Below are 15,931 nucleotides of genomic sequence, written 5' to 3' on the forward strand. Positions count from 1 at the left end.
TTTATGAATCAAGTGAGAGCAAACCACAAGGAAAAAGCAAAAGGAATATTGACAGGCTGGGAGGAGAGCAGCCACAGCAGGTAACTTTAATAAGGTCACAGAGGTCGAAGAGCCTCTCAAAACACAAACAATGGGAAGCCACTGTGTGTTTTAAAAGCACAGGGTTGATAAGATCGGCAGGTAATAATGCTAAGGACTAAAGAGAAGGAGGCAGGTGACTAACAGAAGAAAGGGCAGTGGTGGAAGGCTAGAGGGTGCTCAGAGAAAGGAAACTGGACAGAGATCACCCAAGACTTGGCTGGGATCTCAGGTTACAAGAGGAGCAGCCCAGAGTTTGGCCTTAGGTGAGGAGTTGAGTCTGAAATCCAGGGTTTAGGGACCCAGCCTCAAAGAACACAGGACAGCACCAAGTTACAGGGAGCAGAGCTTCTCCATTCGCCAGAGTCCTCCACATACCTGAGTATGCAAAATGATGCCTGCTCTACACAAGAGTTCAAGGACAGCCAGGGCTAAACAGAGAAACCTGCTCTCGGTGGAAGGGGGCAGACGGCTGCAACTAAAGACAACGCTAGTGGTTCGCTGGAGACAGGATGCTTACGTTTTCTAGAATTTCATAAGCAGTAGTTTTGGGAAAGTCTCCAGTATTTCTTCCTCTAGGCGAGTCTAATACAGGCTCCCTCATTGAATGTAACTATCAATTTTTCATAAGCTTCAATAAAGTTAGTATCCTAATAAAAAGTATTTAATTGTTTAAACCCTTCAAAACACTTATTCTCCAGTGTAGCTGTCTGGGAGACTTACTGGTGATTAAGCTCATCCTGCCCCTGAACTCTGGCTGGCTGGTTCAACTCAGCTATTCTGGCCCAAACTCCTCCCCAAGCTGACTGATACCAATTGACTTCTCTCGGCTTCTGAATGAACTGCTCTGCTTGGAAAAACTGTCTCTGAACTTCAGGAACCCAACTGCATGAACTCAGAGGTGAAGTCAACTCCACTGTCCTGCACTCACTGCACACTGCCTTACAACTGATTCTCCCTGTGCTGCATTTAAATAGCTTTTCTTTCCGGTGCTATTGTCATGAGAGTTGGGCATATCCTATCTTTGACTCATTCGGTCAAACTTTTCTCTGAGTCCTTTGCCTCTCGATTAGATGTCACTTTCAAATATGGCTGCTTCCTTCTACAAACTGATTTTACCTGAAAGGTGTGTACTAAGGGTATGTCTGCATTCCAGCCAAAGGGATTAAAGGGGTGTGGCTTGTCTGCATTCCATTGGATCACACAGACCTAGGTTTTTGGATGTGATCCCTTGCCAGAGTGGCCATGTTGCTGGATTAAAATTCCTCCACAAATCCCAAAGATGCCCAACATTTCTAAAATGTCTATGTAGATTACCAGTGGGCTCCAAGTGACATTTGAGGAACTGCATTAGAAAAGGCTCAGAGAAAGGTCAGAATAGGCATTTGAAAATATGTATTGGTGGTCTTGAACAAGTTTAGTTAGAATAGAACCATAAAAGACGGGTAGCTTTTAAATCAATATGTAATAAAAAGATCCTAAAGGAATGAAAGCTACCCAGAGAGGAGTGGACTGAAAGCCATCTAAGGAAGTTCTCCATTTCGGAACCTGGACCATCAAGTCGAGAATAAAGCTATTGCTGGGGATATGGTTCAGAGTGGAGCATTGGCCTAGCATCCATGAATCTGATACAGGAGGAGTGTGTGTGTGCTTAAAAAAGAAAAAAGAATGAAGAATTGCTTTACTCTGTATTAAGACCATAAATACCAAGGATTTAAATCCCTCCATCTGAGAAGGACTTTACTGTGGAGCTGCCCATAGAAACAACCTACGGATAATATAAACATTAGCTAACACAGGCTCCCACTTAGCAGCAAGGCACGCCCCAGGGTTCCAGTAAGGCCACCAGGCAAAACCCTACCTGAACAGACAGACAGAATAAACACCCTTGTCCCCTGACCCTGCATGCACAGCAAAGGAAACCAATAGGGGATAATGTGGAATTTCAAGTTCATTAACAAAACAGTTGGGCCTCGGCCACCAAAAATAGAAGGTTTTCTGAACAATCACCAAACATTTCATGAAAGCACAAACTGTCCCCAAACGTTCAGTCACTATCACTTCACTGACCAGCAGAGCAATTGTACCTTTGGTGTAACACAGAAGAAGGCTGCATGCATTTGACACGTAAGTGACTGCAGTGACCCCAGGTCCTCTATGAAAATATACCAGTGATTTGTCTATCGATTGGCTGTCCTTCATCTCGATCAGTAGGTGGGATTGCAGAAAAAGCACCGATTCTCAAAGTACTTCAAAATGCGCCCAGGAAAGGCTTCTGATGACACTGCATTACTATTATTAATATTTTCTCTTGCCAAGATCTGGAGTGCAGATTTCTTCAGGTGCAGTTGAAACCATGTTCCCTTCTCATCCCTCAGGACCCTACCCACTGGCATCTATCAGCTGGCAGGATTGACACGCAGCCATCTGGGGGGTTACCACAGAAATTGCACTATAATTCCACAGAGACTCCCTCTTCTCACCTGAACCCACAGGGTCAACAATGGGGGCGACTGTAAATCGTGTAATAAAAATGTATGGGCTAGGCCCGGTGCTGGACACCGAACGCACTTGGTCACAGGTTTCATTCTGACAGCCTGCAGACAGCTGACTTCATTGTATCACCTTCCCCAAGTGGAAGTCAAAGAGGAGTAGCAAAGAACATCTCCAGCTTGGAGCAGAGATTACCAGGCTTCTACAAGATAGAGCAAGAACCTAAACCCAGCCACCTTGAATCTGCAGGCTGAGCACTCACCACTGTACTATCCTACCATAAGAAATGCTTGCCGAACACCCCCCACCCCCAAACCTGCAAAGTGAGCTCAACAGTAAGAAAGCACAACACTGGCAGGAAGCTAAAGATACAACTTCTCTCTATATGCAGTCGAAGGATAAATCTAATATCTTTCTTTGGGCAACCACAAATGTTTCGATTGATTTGATACAAAATGAGTCTTTTCGTCTTTTCGGAATAGACTAAATTGTCAGCTTCTCTTTCTTTCTGTCATGGAACGCACTATGTAAAATCAGGCTGGCCTTGAACTCAAAGCTCTGCCTCTCAAGTGTTGGGATTAAAGGCGTGGGCCAATACCCAGCCACTAAAGTGGTTCTAATTTGCTCCCAACTATGTAATTAGTGCAGTAGAGACCACACTAATCCTCCCAGAGAAGAAAGTATGAGGTCATGTTGGACAACATGCTAATCTTTCTAACACGCTGTATGGTACACAACTAGCGAGGTGGAAAAGACAGGAGGAAACCATTTACAAGGACACAAAGGAACACAAACAGAAACGGAATCTCTGAGGCCACCAGAGATTTAGATGAGAGTTAAATGACAATGAGATGTCTTCATTTGTCCTCAATCAACTTATCAAAGGTGTTTAACACGACATCATCTGCTGGGGACAGCATACAATAACAGGGACTGTTACACTCCTGGTAAAGTAGGGTGACATGTGGGACCCTGAGAAGCAGGAGACACATCCCTCCAGGGGACCTGCCATCTGAAATAAGAGGCTGCCTGCAGTAGGCCAGGATGGAGACATCTCAGAAGCCCGCAGCAGCTCTTTGTAAAAACTGGTTGTTCCCATTCCTCCTAACCTTAGCCCTGGACAACGGCTGTATAGATTTCATTTGTGCATGACTGCCTTTCCGTTGGCCTTGGTGTGCATAATTATTCTATTATATCTGACTTTCCTACTTTCTCCTTCTGCTCTGGTGGATTCTATGAAACTAGATGTTCCTTGATGCAATGATTCTTAAAGAATTGGAAATTGGGGCATAGGGGAACAGCACAGCCCTAATGGCCCAGGTGCATGCTGTGTGTTCTCATCTTGGAAACAATGTAATGACTGCACAATGGTAGCTCCAGATTAATGCTTGACTTGCAAAGAAAGTTTGAAGAAATTATTAGAAAATGAATTAAAGCCAACACTGGGACCCTAAGAAAGGAAAAGTTATTGAAGTTAGGAATTAAGTTTTATATAACATTTGAGAGTGGTTCCTGGATAAGGAAGTATAGAATATAAAAAATTATATACTAGTAAACTAAGTAAAAATACTGGGACTCTTACGAGAGTCATTGTGTGCAAGGAACAGAAAGCTAGCAGAACCACTGAGTTAAGAGTTAACTTGAGTCTTTCTGGCCACTGCCTGGCAGCTTTGCCCATGTCATTTATCATTAGAGCTTCACAGGCAAACCCAAGTAGCTGACCTAGGAGCTTTGAGTTCTGAAGTATAATAAGTCAAAAGTTAAAGTTTAAATAATGATAAGTTTGCAATTATTATTATTTTGGCCACATGCCTGGGAATAGGGGAAGCATGAAACTTTGGGGAACAACTGTAATTCTTAATTCTTTGTGGGATGTGGTTACTCTTTTGAATTTGATTTGGCAATGATTATACAACGTCTTTTTTCTACCTGCTTTTGGATTATCAATAAAAGACTGGGGCAAGAGAAAGGCTAGAGAGCATGAGAGAACATGTGAAGAGTGGATAAGAGAGCGCATGAGGGAACGAATGAGAGAGGGGGTCTGAGAACAAATGTGAGAGCGAGGGAGAGAGCATGAGAAGTGCATGTGAAGAGTGAGTGAAGAGAGAATGTGAGGTGTGTAAAGATTGTGTGCGAGAATGAAAGGGTAATGAACAGAGGTGTGCGTGAGTGTGGGAGTTCGAGAAAAGCGCAATAAAAAAGCAGAGTGCACAAGCGAATGCAGAGTGTGTGCAGCCTCAAGCTGAGAGAGAGAGAGAGAGAGAGAGAGAGAGAGAGAGAGAGAGGACTTTAAGCCTTGAAATTGCCTGTTGGTTTGTACCAAAAAAGTAGTCTGTGTATATTTGTTATGCGCCCTCCAGATATCCCTGCTTCCAGTTGAGAATTCCGACCCTGTGTTGAGGCTGGAGCCCGGCAATCATCTTTACTGGTGAGTCTAAATACTGCCCTGTCACAAGTCTAGATTCTGCCCATCCTGACCAGAGTATAAATCCATTCAACTTCTCTCGTTATCAGCCATGCTGTGAACAGCATAATCTTTGAAATTAGAACTTAACACTTCTCCGAAAGAAGTCCCGGAGTAAACAAATGAACATTTAAAGACGCTCATCATCACCTTGGGGTTAGAGCAAATGCTCAGCGGTCAAGGACACTTCCTGCTCCTGAAGTCAATCCAAGTTTATCCCAAGTTTAGTTCCCAGCATCCATACAGTGGTTGGCAAACACCTATAGGTCCAGCCCCTGGAATCCAACACTCTTTCTGACGCCTGAGGGCACCAGGCATGCACACAGTACACATATATGCAAGCAAACACTCACAAAACAAAAATAAATGTAAAGATATTTATATTTATAACAAAATACTCGAAGTTTAACATTCTACCTGATAAGAATGTTCCCTAAGCTGGGAGTGCTCGGAAGGCAGAGTCAGAAGGCAGAGGCAGGTGTCTCTGTGAGTTCCTGGCCAGCATGGTTTACATAGCAAGTTTTCGGACAGCCAGAGCTAGGCAGGAGACCATGGCTCAAAATAACAAAAAAACAAAATTGGAGGTGGGGGGAGGGGGGGTTGCTTACCTACAAGAAGGCAAATAGGAAGTAGCCACTGTTAAAGTTTAAATAAGACACAACGAAATCTATTATGTAAAAGCAAAACAGCAGCATAGAAAGATGTCGAGAGACCGTAAGACCATGCCAATGTCAGGCACCTGTGTCACCAAATGCCTTAGTAGCCACAGAAGCCTTGCGAAGAGAACTGGAATGTATGGAAAGAGCAGGGGTTACTTTTAAGTAAGAAATGAAAATGTCTTTTCCCCCTGGCTCTTTTTTTTTTTTAATAATTTTTTTATGTTTCCTATAACAAGTACTTTTGTGGAGTTAGAACTGGGAAAAAGTTTCAAAAGCAAAACGAAAGCTATTTTTTAAGCATCCATACTGTAGGAAGCCCGGCAGTTCCTAGGCTCTAACTGTGCTTCTATCAGCAGATCAGATTGGAACCAGCAACTAAAACCTGTCCCAGGAGAGCATGGCTGCCAGCATCCCCTGTAGGGTCTAGAACCATGCTCAGTGTAAGAAACAGAGAACACTGTGAAGACCAAAGCTTAAGAGACGTTCCAAATCTCGGTGCCAGTGTTTTAGATGAAACTGTCAACGTCCTATAATTCAAGTATCATTAAAGGTGCTAAAACTCGGGAACCAGTAATATTCTCAAAAAATGCGTGCAATGGTTAAAGTAATTTACACGGCTTATGGCCACTACACACAGTAAATTGGACAAGGGCTTTCCGCAGTTATTCTGGCTGTGTTTGGGAATCCACTTAAAGCAGGTTAAGATAAGAGACACTTGAAGACTACTGACTAAAACCACAGGAATGTTTGGGGGGCAGCTACAGTTTCATGTGTATTGTTGTACTAACTGAATACTTAATAATATTTAAGCCATAGGACAATTGGGCCTGTGCGACTCCCTCCCCAATTCAAGCCTTAGGTAGGCCTAAAGGCTGTTTTATCCACATGTCCCTACCGGCAAATCACACACAGTGACTGCTTCTTTCTATATAAAGCAGTATGCTTTTGGTAGAAAATAAATAAAGGGGTTGGGGATTTAGGTCAGTGGTAGAGCGCTTGCCTAGCAAGCACAAGGCCCTGGGTTCGGTCCCCAGCTCCGAAAAAAAGAAAAAAAAAAAAAAGAAAGAAAATAAATAAATAAATAAATAAATAAATAGATAGATAAAGTTGTATGAGTTTGGTGCAAGGATTAATCATTGCTCTTAAAATCTCAGAAAAGGAACGTTGTAATCAATAAGTAATCAGTAAGTAGTAAGAGGCATTACCATCCTTGCACTGAATCGAAGAAAATCTATTCTACCTTCTTAGACCTTTAACTTTATACCTGGATGTCATAAAGTTGAGAGGAAGTTGCTGAAGTTGACGTGCAAGGTACTTTTCCTTGTAAAATGCCTTCTATTGAACTTCTGACCGTGTTAGGGACAGCTATCCCGGTTCCTCTGTAGTTACGTCACCCAGGGGCTTTGATAGAGTCTCCACAGAGGATTTTTTTTTAAGTTTTGGAGACAAATCTTTTCATCAGTGTTGTTTTCATTAGGCCCCAGGGTCCAAACAAGACCCTGAAATCCCAACCTCAAAGCATTCAGTTCCACTGCCTGACCTTCACCTGAAAGTCCATTCCTCACTAGACAGAAACTAAAATCCTGGCCCAAGAGACAGAAAACAATAAACAAAAAACTCGAGGATGTTGATAATTACTAACAATGACAACAAAACACCCCAGCAGTAACTGGGTGAAATATTAGGATAAATGGCCAACTATCACAGTCTTAATACTTATTAAAATCACAGCATTGCCCTTTGTTCTTTCCATGTTCGTTTTGAAATTTTCTCGCCACGTAGCCTTGCAGGCCTGGAGCTCACTGTAAGACCGGGCTATCCTCGAACTCACAGAGATCCACCTGACTCTGCTTCCCGAGTGCTGGATTTATGGAAGTGCCTGAGCTAGCCTTTGACATTGTAAATTTTACTAGGACATACCTTACTGAAAATGTTAGCAGTCTGTTTAACTCAGAAAGTTCTTGTAGAAGTTTTTCTTTAAAAAATGGATATCGAGTCTTCATTATTTCTGAAGTTACGTTTAGCATTTGCTTGTACATGCGTGGTCACGAGCACACACAGAATCTTCTAACAAAGACAAATGTCGAATGGGCACCTCCCAACCACCTGTACACAGTCCTCAAAGAACAGCATTCCAATAATCCAAAGAAGTAACATTCATCCAGACATCCAACTTCCTAGCTCAGAAAAAAACAAGTCTCAAGGACAGACATTAATAAAATTAAGGATTGAACTAAGACATCCGAAACTTCTCTTTATGAAATAAATGCCTTTTGTAAGCTGGAGAGGTCAGCACTTGCTAAAAGCTTACAATGAGATAGAACTCCAATTCCAGGGGATCCAATGTCTCCTGTCTTCCATGGCCACTTGCGAACACACGATTCACATAAGTAAAAGTGAGCGAGTTTTAAAGAAATATCTCTCAAGGGGCTAGAGAGATGCTCAGTGAAGAACACACTGGCTGCTTTTCCTGAGGGCCCAGCAGCCACACAGTGGCTCACAACCATTTGCAACTCAGGATCCAGGGATGCCTTTCTTTTGATTCTCGAGGGCACCAGACAAGTGGTACACAGACATTCATTCAGGCAAAAACACCGTACACATGAAAAAGAAATTTTTTTAAAGAAAAATAGTTTGAGGAAATGGAGCTATATTTCACTTAAAATGTGATCATAAATCTCATGTATGAAATGCATGTCAATGATACGTTCCCTATATCCTTGCAATTAACTTTCCACACAACTTCAGAAAGAATGCCTGAAGCAGGAAGCTTTGAAAGCAAACATCTGAGAGACACCAGTGGCTGTCCATCAGTCTGCTAATTAGCATGCATAATTTACCTCGGCAACCGACCTAATACATCCCTGCACAGTTGTCTTAGCTGCTTTACTGGTTTTTTCCCCCCTTGGGTTCAAAGTGAAGCCTTCAAAGTCAAATGTAACAGTGGATGACCAGTTACACTAAGGGGTCCCTAAAAGGACTGGTGGTTCCAATGCACAAAGAATAAAGGTCCAGGAAATCAGCTGGGGCTAAAGGGGTTCACACCTGTAGTTCTAGCATGGAGGCAGGAGGATTGCGAGTACCCAACCTGTCTTAAAAACAAGACAAAACGTTGAAGACTAAAAATCACGCATGCTCAACATCGAAACGTAGAAACAAAGCAGGATAAATGCACAGACTCCAGCTTGGATGATTCCTCACGACCTGTGCCTTTGGGTGCTCTTGTATAAAAAGATTTACCAAATTCTTAGTCTCTTACCCTGTGGCTGGACACTTTTAAAAGGCCTGTTTATTTGTAAAATTTATTACTGAAGAGTAAATACGAGAAGAGACACTTTTAAAAGGACTTATCTGAATAATACGCAAACATTACATATCTGCACCGGCCTCTACGTAATATAGGTAAATGTAGTCCTTCCTGGCCAAAGATGGCTTCATGCAGACTCCATACGGTTGTCGACATGAATCATGGGTAACTTTTCTAAGTAAATGCCTGAGTTCACCTGATGAAGATGATACTGGGAAACAACTGGGAGCTGGCAGATGGCCCTGCAGGGGTAAGCAAAGGCTAGGTCGAGTCAAGCCTGATGCACCTGCGTCTGACTCCTCATAATGAAGCACAGCACAGCTCACTGTCCTTCCGTGAGAATGAAGGATATCACCAAGGCAAGTGATTCCAGAAAACCAATTTCAGAAAACGCTTGGACCTAACTTCACCGAGATCGCTGAACGGGATGGATGCTTGATTTGCTGTAATATCGATCCACTCTGCGTTTTACTTTGCAGGCTAATGACTAAGAGGGTGGGTTATTTCTTCCTACGTTTAAAGGTCTTCTTCCCTCTTGTAACTTTTCCAATTTCTTGGGTTGAGTCTTCTTTCAAGGAAACATATGAAGAGACTGTTGGATGCAGAGTGGGTTGATTGTAGGGTAAATTCTAATGTGTACCATGACACCTTTATAATCAAAGGCAACCAATTTTCGAGAGGAAAAAAACTACAGATATAACAAAAAGCCTTATGCAAAAAACAAACAAAAAAACCAGCAAAAAATAAAATAAAATAAAAAACCAAAACAACCCCCCCTTGACCCCCATAGACTAACACGAACATATAGGTAGGTAACGGATTAATAAAGTAATCTGCATTAAGCTGGCTCTCATCCCTGGGACCCTGAACAAGGAAAGGCATATGAATACTTGAGAGATACTTGGAAGTTCAGGTCAAAGTTCCCACATAACTTTTTATTACTTCCTAGATTACCTTAGGCTTGATTCCTTCTCTACGATACAGAGCTTCTATCTCTTAACGTATATGAACTTGTACCCTGAAGTTCACTGGAAAGGCTGTCAGTCCCTTAGACTTCCCTACCAGTCATTTTGCAAGCATGAGGTGTGATTCTTCAAAATAATTGACAATTACATATAGAATTCAATATATTGTCTTGACAACCGACCCAAATTCAGGTAACGTTAACAATCACCCGGTAAAATTCTAGCCTATTCTGTACACACCATGGATGCCACAGTTTCCCAGCATTTCCCTCAGATGTATGCAGCCAAGTTACATGGAAAAATTCTGCAGCAATTCAGAGCTGCTCTCCCTACAGGATAAACAGCCTAAACCTATCCATTCGAGAAAAAAAAATGTGAACCGCTGACACAGGTTTATAATGCTCTAGAATGCTGACATGCTACGTCATATTATTTTTTCAACTTCATACATAAGGATGAAGAAACATGATGTAGCTCCTTTTAAAGTCCCTTTTCCCCTTCAGTAAAAATAAATTTGTGAGTTAAATGTGTTTCCTCTGTTGGGTAGTATTTCATTCTGAAATTTGTCTCACAACCCTAGAATACAGAACACAAACGTGAAAAACAATAAAAAGCCTTCTAGAAATCACCGCGGGAGGAGAGGAGAAAGTCAGAAAAAAATATACAAAGCACTCAAAGCTGGATGTGTGGAGGATGCCAGGAGAGGGGGGAGGGGCTCGTGAGAGTCTAGGCAAGCCCTTTGATGACGTCACCCCACATACATAATGTTACAGCAGTCAGCACAGGCCTCCTGCTTTCCTATTGGTGAACAGCGTGTCAGCCGACATCAGAAGATAGTCATCATTGGCCAGGCAATTACAACCGGAGCAACTAGCATCCACTGTCTCAGCGCAAACCTGGCAGGCTGCAGGAGAGGAGAAGGCACAGCCTGCTTTCCTTCTCAATGAAGTTTATGTCTCCTCTCCAGCCTTTCTGACTTTGCTCCCTCGCTTGCAGCGTTTACTGATTGAGTCGGCCGTGAGCGAGCACAAGTACTGGCCAGCCAGGTCATAAAAGAACAAAACGTCTATATGGATACTATTAAATCTCAAGGGGCTTCCAGTCTGAAACTGGAACTCCAAAATGTTATTGGGGGCTAAAAGGCAGGCAGTTTTCTCTACCTGATGTTAGAAACTGCACCAGATAATATTACCCAAGATATTTTTAACTGGGAAGCAGTTTCAAGAAAATCACACAGGGATTCTCCAAAGGAATACATATTTACCACTTTGCAGGAAAATTGTAATAGCAGTCTATTCTATAATGAAACTATTTGCTACAAAAGTAAAGTCTACAATGTTTCATATCTAAGCCAGTGAGTATCAGGTTAAACTATGAAAGCAACAATAAACTTCAGGAGTTTGTCTCAGCCTAGCCAGTAGGAGTTTACACCTAAGACTACTGGAAGGGGTTGGGGATTTGGCTCAGTGGTAGAGCGCTTGCCTAGGAGGCTCAAGGTCCTGGGTTCAATCCCCAGCCCCGAATAAAAGAAAAAAAAAAAAAGACTACTCAGAGACCTGGGGCCCCATTCCATGATGGATCCTGAAGGAACAAAGGTAAGAAAGCATTGTAGGATTGGTTTTTTACCAACTCCTTATTCTGAGTGCTCCTAAATGAGGCTAGTTCCTATATACAGACTAGTGTAATGTAAGGCACCATGCCTGGCTCGCCCACTCCCAGACCTCAGCAGTGGTCAGATGCTGTGGTAACTCAGCTCACTAGAGATTTGTTACAATTAGCAGCTTTGTTTAGATTAGGTCTACCAGATTTTTAAAGAACAGTTGCAAATAAGTTCTCAAAAGACAGGGAGGGCACAGGCTTATCTGCATGTTTCTCTTTCAGAAGCTATTTGAAACCATTCTAAGTGACTAGATCAGGTGAAGATGAGACTTTATGGTTTTCAAGCCCCTCAACTCCCCTCTCAAGAGGGTATATACAAGCTTTTATGATGACATTCCCTCCTAATGACATGAGAAGAGAACCTTCATTTTGACCAAGACATTTTGGTTGCTGGGGTTTGGGGGTTTATCTCAGGAGAGCGGGTAGGAAAGTTCTAAAATCAGGCTGCGAGGGGACTAGATAATGAAGTAGAAAGGGAACGTGGGATCAGCAAGGAAGGGACAGACCTTTCCACTGTAATAAGCAATCCAAAATATAACGCCAAGGATCAAAAGACCGAAAGGACATACATTCTACAATGTGACTAGAATAGCGTTCAAAACTCTAGCCAAGCATGCTCAGCCTCAGGCAGGGATATGAACAGGTAGTGCTGGCGGCAAAATGAACGTTTTAATCGCTGGACTTTGCAAGCATCTGCCATGTATAAAGCATGTTACAAAATGCTTTGCAAACTCAAGACGGGGAAAAAAGATGAGAACCTTGCCCTCATCAGCCCCTGATGCGCTAAGAGCCACAGACACGTGTAAATATCCACCTTTAAAATAAGAAATAAAAATAATAAGTAAAATAAAATAACGAAAATGCTTTGTCAGGAAGAACAAAAGTACTGTTCAAGAACTAATAAACAGTGGTCAAATAGTAACAAGAGAAAAGAAATTAGTGTATTTGGGATATTTCCACTCCCATGAGGATCATGGACCTGCCTAGTTCTGACAGCGACTGTCACTTAACTGAGTGTCTGGAGAAAGAGGCGGGAAATGGTCCTGGGGCAGGCACAGAAAGTAGCCTTAAGGAAAAAAACGGGGTGGGGGTGGGGGGCAACAAACAGAGACAGTATGCACCAGGGTGGTGCAGCAGCGAGGGCGGGCAGTGAGTGCCATGCGCCTGCAGAGGCTGGGAAAGCCTACTCCGGAATGGCAGGCCCAACCGGGATGCAGCAAGCTAGAGACAGCATGTTAGGAAACGCGAGCAGCGGGCTACTGGAGGAAGGCAGAGAAAGGCAGGCTAGAGCCCTGCAAGGGACGGTGACAAACAGCCTCAGAGAAGACCGGAGCCCTAGGCTGGCAAGCTGAGCTCAGGTCACCGCCCTCCAAACCCCTAGCGGAAGTGCACCTCCAAGCCCCCTGAACGCCAGCCCGAGGGGGCTGGGCTTCCTGCAGCGCTCGGGCCTCCCAATGGCCGCCCCCTTACAGGGTGATCCAGACTCCCCGCGGGTGCAATCGCGCCCCGGACCCGGGCCTGCGCCCTCGGCCTCGGCTTCCTGGAGGACGCGGGCGACCGCACCAAGCTGGCTCTGGGGTTCGGGGCCTCAGGCAGGCAGCCGCCATGCCACAGCCCAAACTCGCGCGCCCCGGAGCCTTGGCTCCGCCCGGTCGCCGCCGTAAACCGCCCAGGGGCCCAACTCGCAAGCTGAAGGCCAAGGGTGGGCGCGCGCCCCGCGGGCGGAAAGGGGCGGGAGCCGCCAGCCCGGGACCCGGCTGGGGAAGGCGAACTCTCGGCCTCCGCCTCCCGCAACTCCCCCGGCGGCTGCCACCACCCGCCCCAGCCCGGGAGCGCCGGCGTCTCCGGTTTCCCATTGATGAATGGAGGGAGGGAAGGCAGGTCGCGAGCGCCCTCGCACGCGGCAGCGGAACCTCCCCGAGTCCGGAAGCCCCCCGAGGGCCGGCCGCTGCGCAGAGGGGGTGGTGGGGTGGGGGTGGGGAGGTGGTGGGGCTCGCACTAAACCGGAGGGAAAGGTCTCCAACACTGCTCAGTCTACGGGAAGGAGGGAGCTCCCTTCTTAAATATTGCAAGGTGATACTGGATCGCCTCCCACACAGGGACTGACAGGAGGAACTCAGTAAACAAGATGTTTTCCCGCATTCGAAGTTCTGGGGAAAGACCTCCAAGACTGCCGGGCAAGAGCCTCCTAGTACCTAAACTGGCGCTCCGCACTGACAAGCGTGTCCAAAAGGCGTTTCCTTTACACAGAAACTTAATAATGGCGTGGCTCCACTTGCTCCGGTTCATTCATTTTTATTGCAGTTTTCATTGTCCCCTCCTCCCCGATGTCTTTATGAAACCGGAAAGTAATCTGAGTGGGGAATGGGTCCAGGACCCTTGGGCATCTACGGCTGGAGGCGGCAGTCAAGGGAGGGCAGTAAAGTGGAAGAACTACAAGGAGAAAGGAAGGACACGAGGGATGGGGAGAGGGAAAGGACCAGAGAGAGGCGGGCTGAAGAGGGTTAAAGGGAGAGAAGACCCGGTCCTCCCTCCACAGCCTTGCACGCTCCAGTTGCGGGAGGCCAAGCAGAACCCCCAAATCTAAGCGAAAGCAGGGAGACAGCGCAGGTGGGGTAGCTGGATTGTAACATGCCGCCGTCCTCCGTATATCATTCCAAGTACACATATTATATGTTCTACGTTATATAATCTACACAAAGATGCCCGCGTGGCCGCAGCTCACACAGGGCACCCCCAAAACACACGCTTCATGCAGCCTCAGAGTCTCCTGCAGACATGAGACCCTAGAACTCCGCGATCTGCTGGCTACCGCCGGCAATCCATCGCTCCGCTCACGCTCAGACTGGGAATACCGACATGAATGCACTCCCGGGGACAGTATCACGCGAAAGCATCACCTACCAGTTTTCCTGCATCCATTGGATGGCTTCATTCTCGTTGAACTGCTTCTCGAATTCATATTCTTGTAAAGTCAACACTGACATGTTCATTGGGGCTGATCTTCGGAGTCGCTACGTGTTCTCTATACAAAATAAAAAAATCTGTAAAGAGCCTTTTATTTTGAGTGCTCTCCTGTCTGCTTCCCCCACCCACCCCCCTAGGTATTGCCCCGCCGTCAGTCTCCTGGCCGATCTCTCTCCCAGCCTCAGCTACATCCAGGGTTGAGCATTGCCTGCGCCTCGGCTCCCAGCTCCTAGCTCAGGGGCTCTCCTCCCAGCGTCCGCATCCACCGTAGGAGGAAATGAATGCCTTGCGGTCTTAGTGCCCGCACGTTTGTCCATCACGCTTTTTACTCGTCTACAGGGAAATCTCCTCCCCCTCGTGCGATCCGGAAAATTAACCCTTTGCGCGAGAGGGCGCAGAAGAGCAAGACCTCCCCTCGCCCTGGGGGACAGTTTTGTTTACAAGAAGGTGGTCAGTGGACTGGGGGAAGGGCGCCAAGAGGGAGGAAATGGCCTTGAGGTCATCCATCAGCCCATTTACCACCTCCTGGGCCTCCCTGCCTGGCCTTTGAATGAAGTTTCAGCGTGCGAGGCGCAGCCGGGAGGCGCGTGGACCCGAAATCTTGGCGAGTAAACAATTGGGAAATAGTAGAACCTGCCAGGCCTCTGGCATGAGAACTCCAGGCAAATGAATGAGAGGGTCACGTCGTACGAGCTCTCTCCTCACCCCCTCGACCCCGCAGCACCTTCTGAGACCACCTCTACCGGGCAGCTTAGGCGTGGATTTACCTTGACCACAGGGCCAGGTGGCCCTCGGAACCTTAAAGTCGTGCGCAGATAGGATCCTGAGGAAGATGACTTGGGAAGTCAAGGGTGACTGGAAGGCAGATATGGAAGGGCAAGAAAGAGTTAGATGGAGGGTTTGGCTACCTGGAGGGGATATTATTGAACAATGGAGGAAAGGAATTTGGCATACAGAATTAGACCTACTGTTCTAATACCAAAACTTTATCTGTATGAGTTACTTTAGTTCTGCCTTATTCTTGTGAAATTAAGAAGAACAAATTAATGTAGGAGAGGGGTGAACGTAATGCTGATCCCGCTGAACACCAGCTCGCAGCAATATCGTTTTAACCTTACCTTTCCCAAACACTCCTCTTATTTTCCCGGTAGATGGTATTTTCAGTTCCTAAAGGAAGAACGAAGTGAGAGCAATACGGTACCTGATAATATAATATTTGGACCCAACCAAAAGAAAAAAGAAAAAAAAGATACCGACCAACAACCTACTAGTTTATATTTTTAAAGTTTGTGATTTTTTTCAAGATGGATTTTTTTTTTTAATGTTTTTGGTTTTTCTG

The 15,931-nt window shown here is 45.3% G+C and overlaps 1 protein-coding gene across 1 annotated transcript in view; it reads right to left on the bottom strand.

Annotated features, from left to right (window-relative positions):
- Positions 1-14,904, bottom strand: part of Elovl6 (ELOVL fatty acid elongase 6) — a 111,326-nt gene extending 96,422 nt beyond the window's left edge. The window contains exons 1-2 of the mRNA XM_032897344.1: positions 14,801-14,904; positions 14,530-14,650 (exon numbers count right to left, since the gene is read on the bottom strand). Of these exons, the coding sequence (XP_032753235.1) occupies positions 14,530-14,618 (89 nt within the window). The 5' untranslated portion in view covers positions 14,619-14,650; positions 14,801-14,904. The remainder of the gene's footprint in view (positions 1-14,529; positions 14,651-14,800) is intronic.
- Positions 14,905-15,931: the final 1,027 nt, after the last annotated feature.

This window comes from Rattus rattus, chromosome 3, assembly GCF_011064425.1.
Source record: "Rattus rattus isolate New Zealand chromosome 3, Rrattus_CSIRO_v1, whole genome shotgun sequence".
Classification (NCBI taxonomy): domain Eukaryota; kingdom Metazoa; phylum Chordata; class Mammalia; order Rodentia; family Muridae; genus Rattus; species Rattus rattus.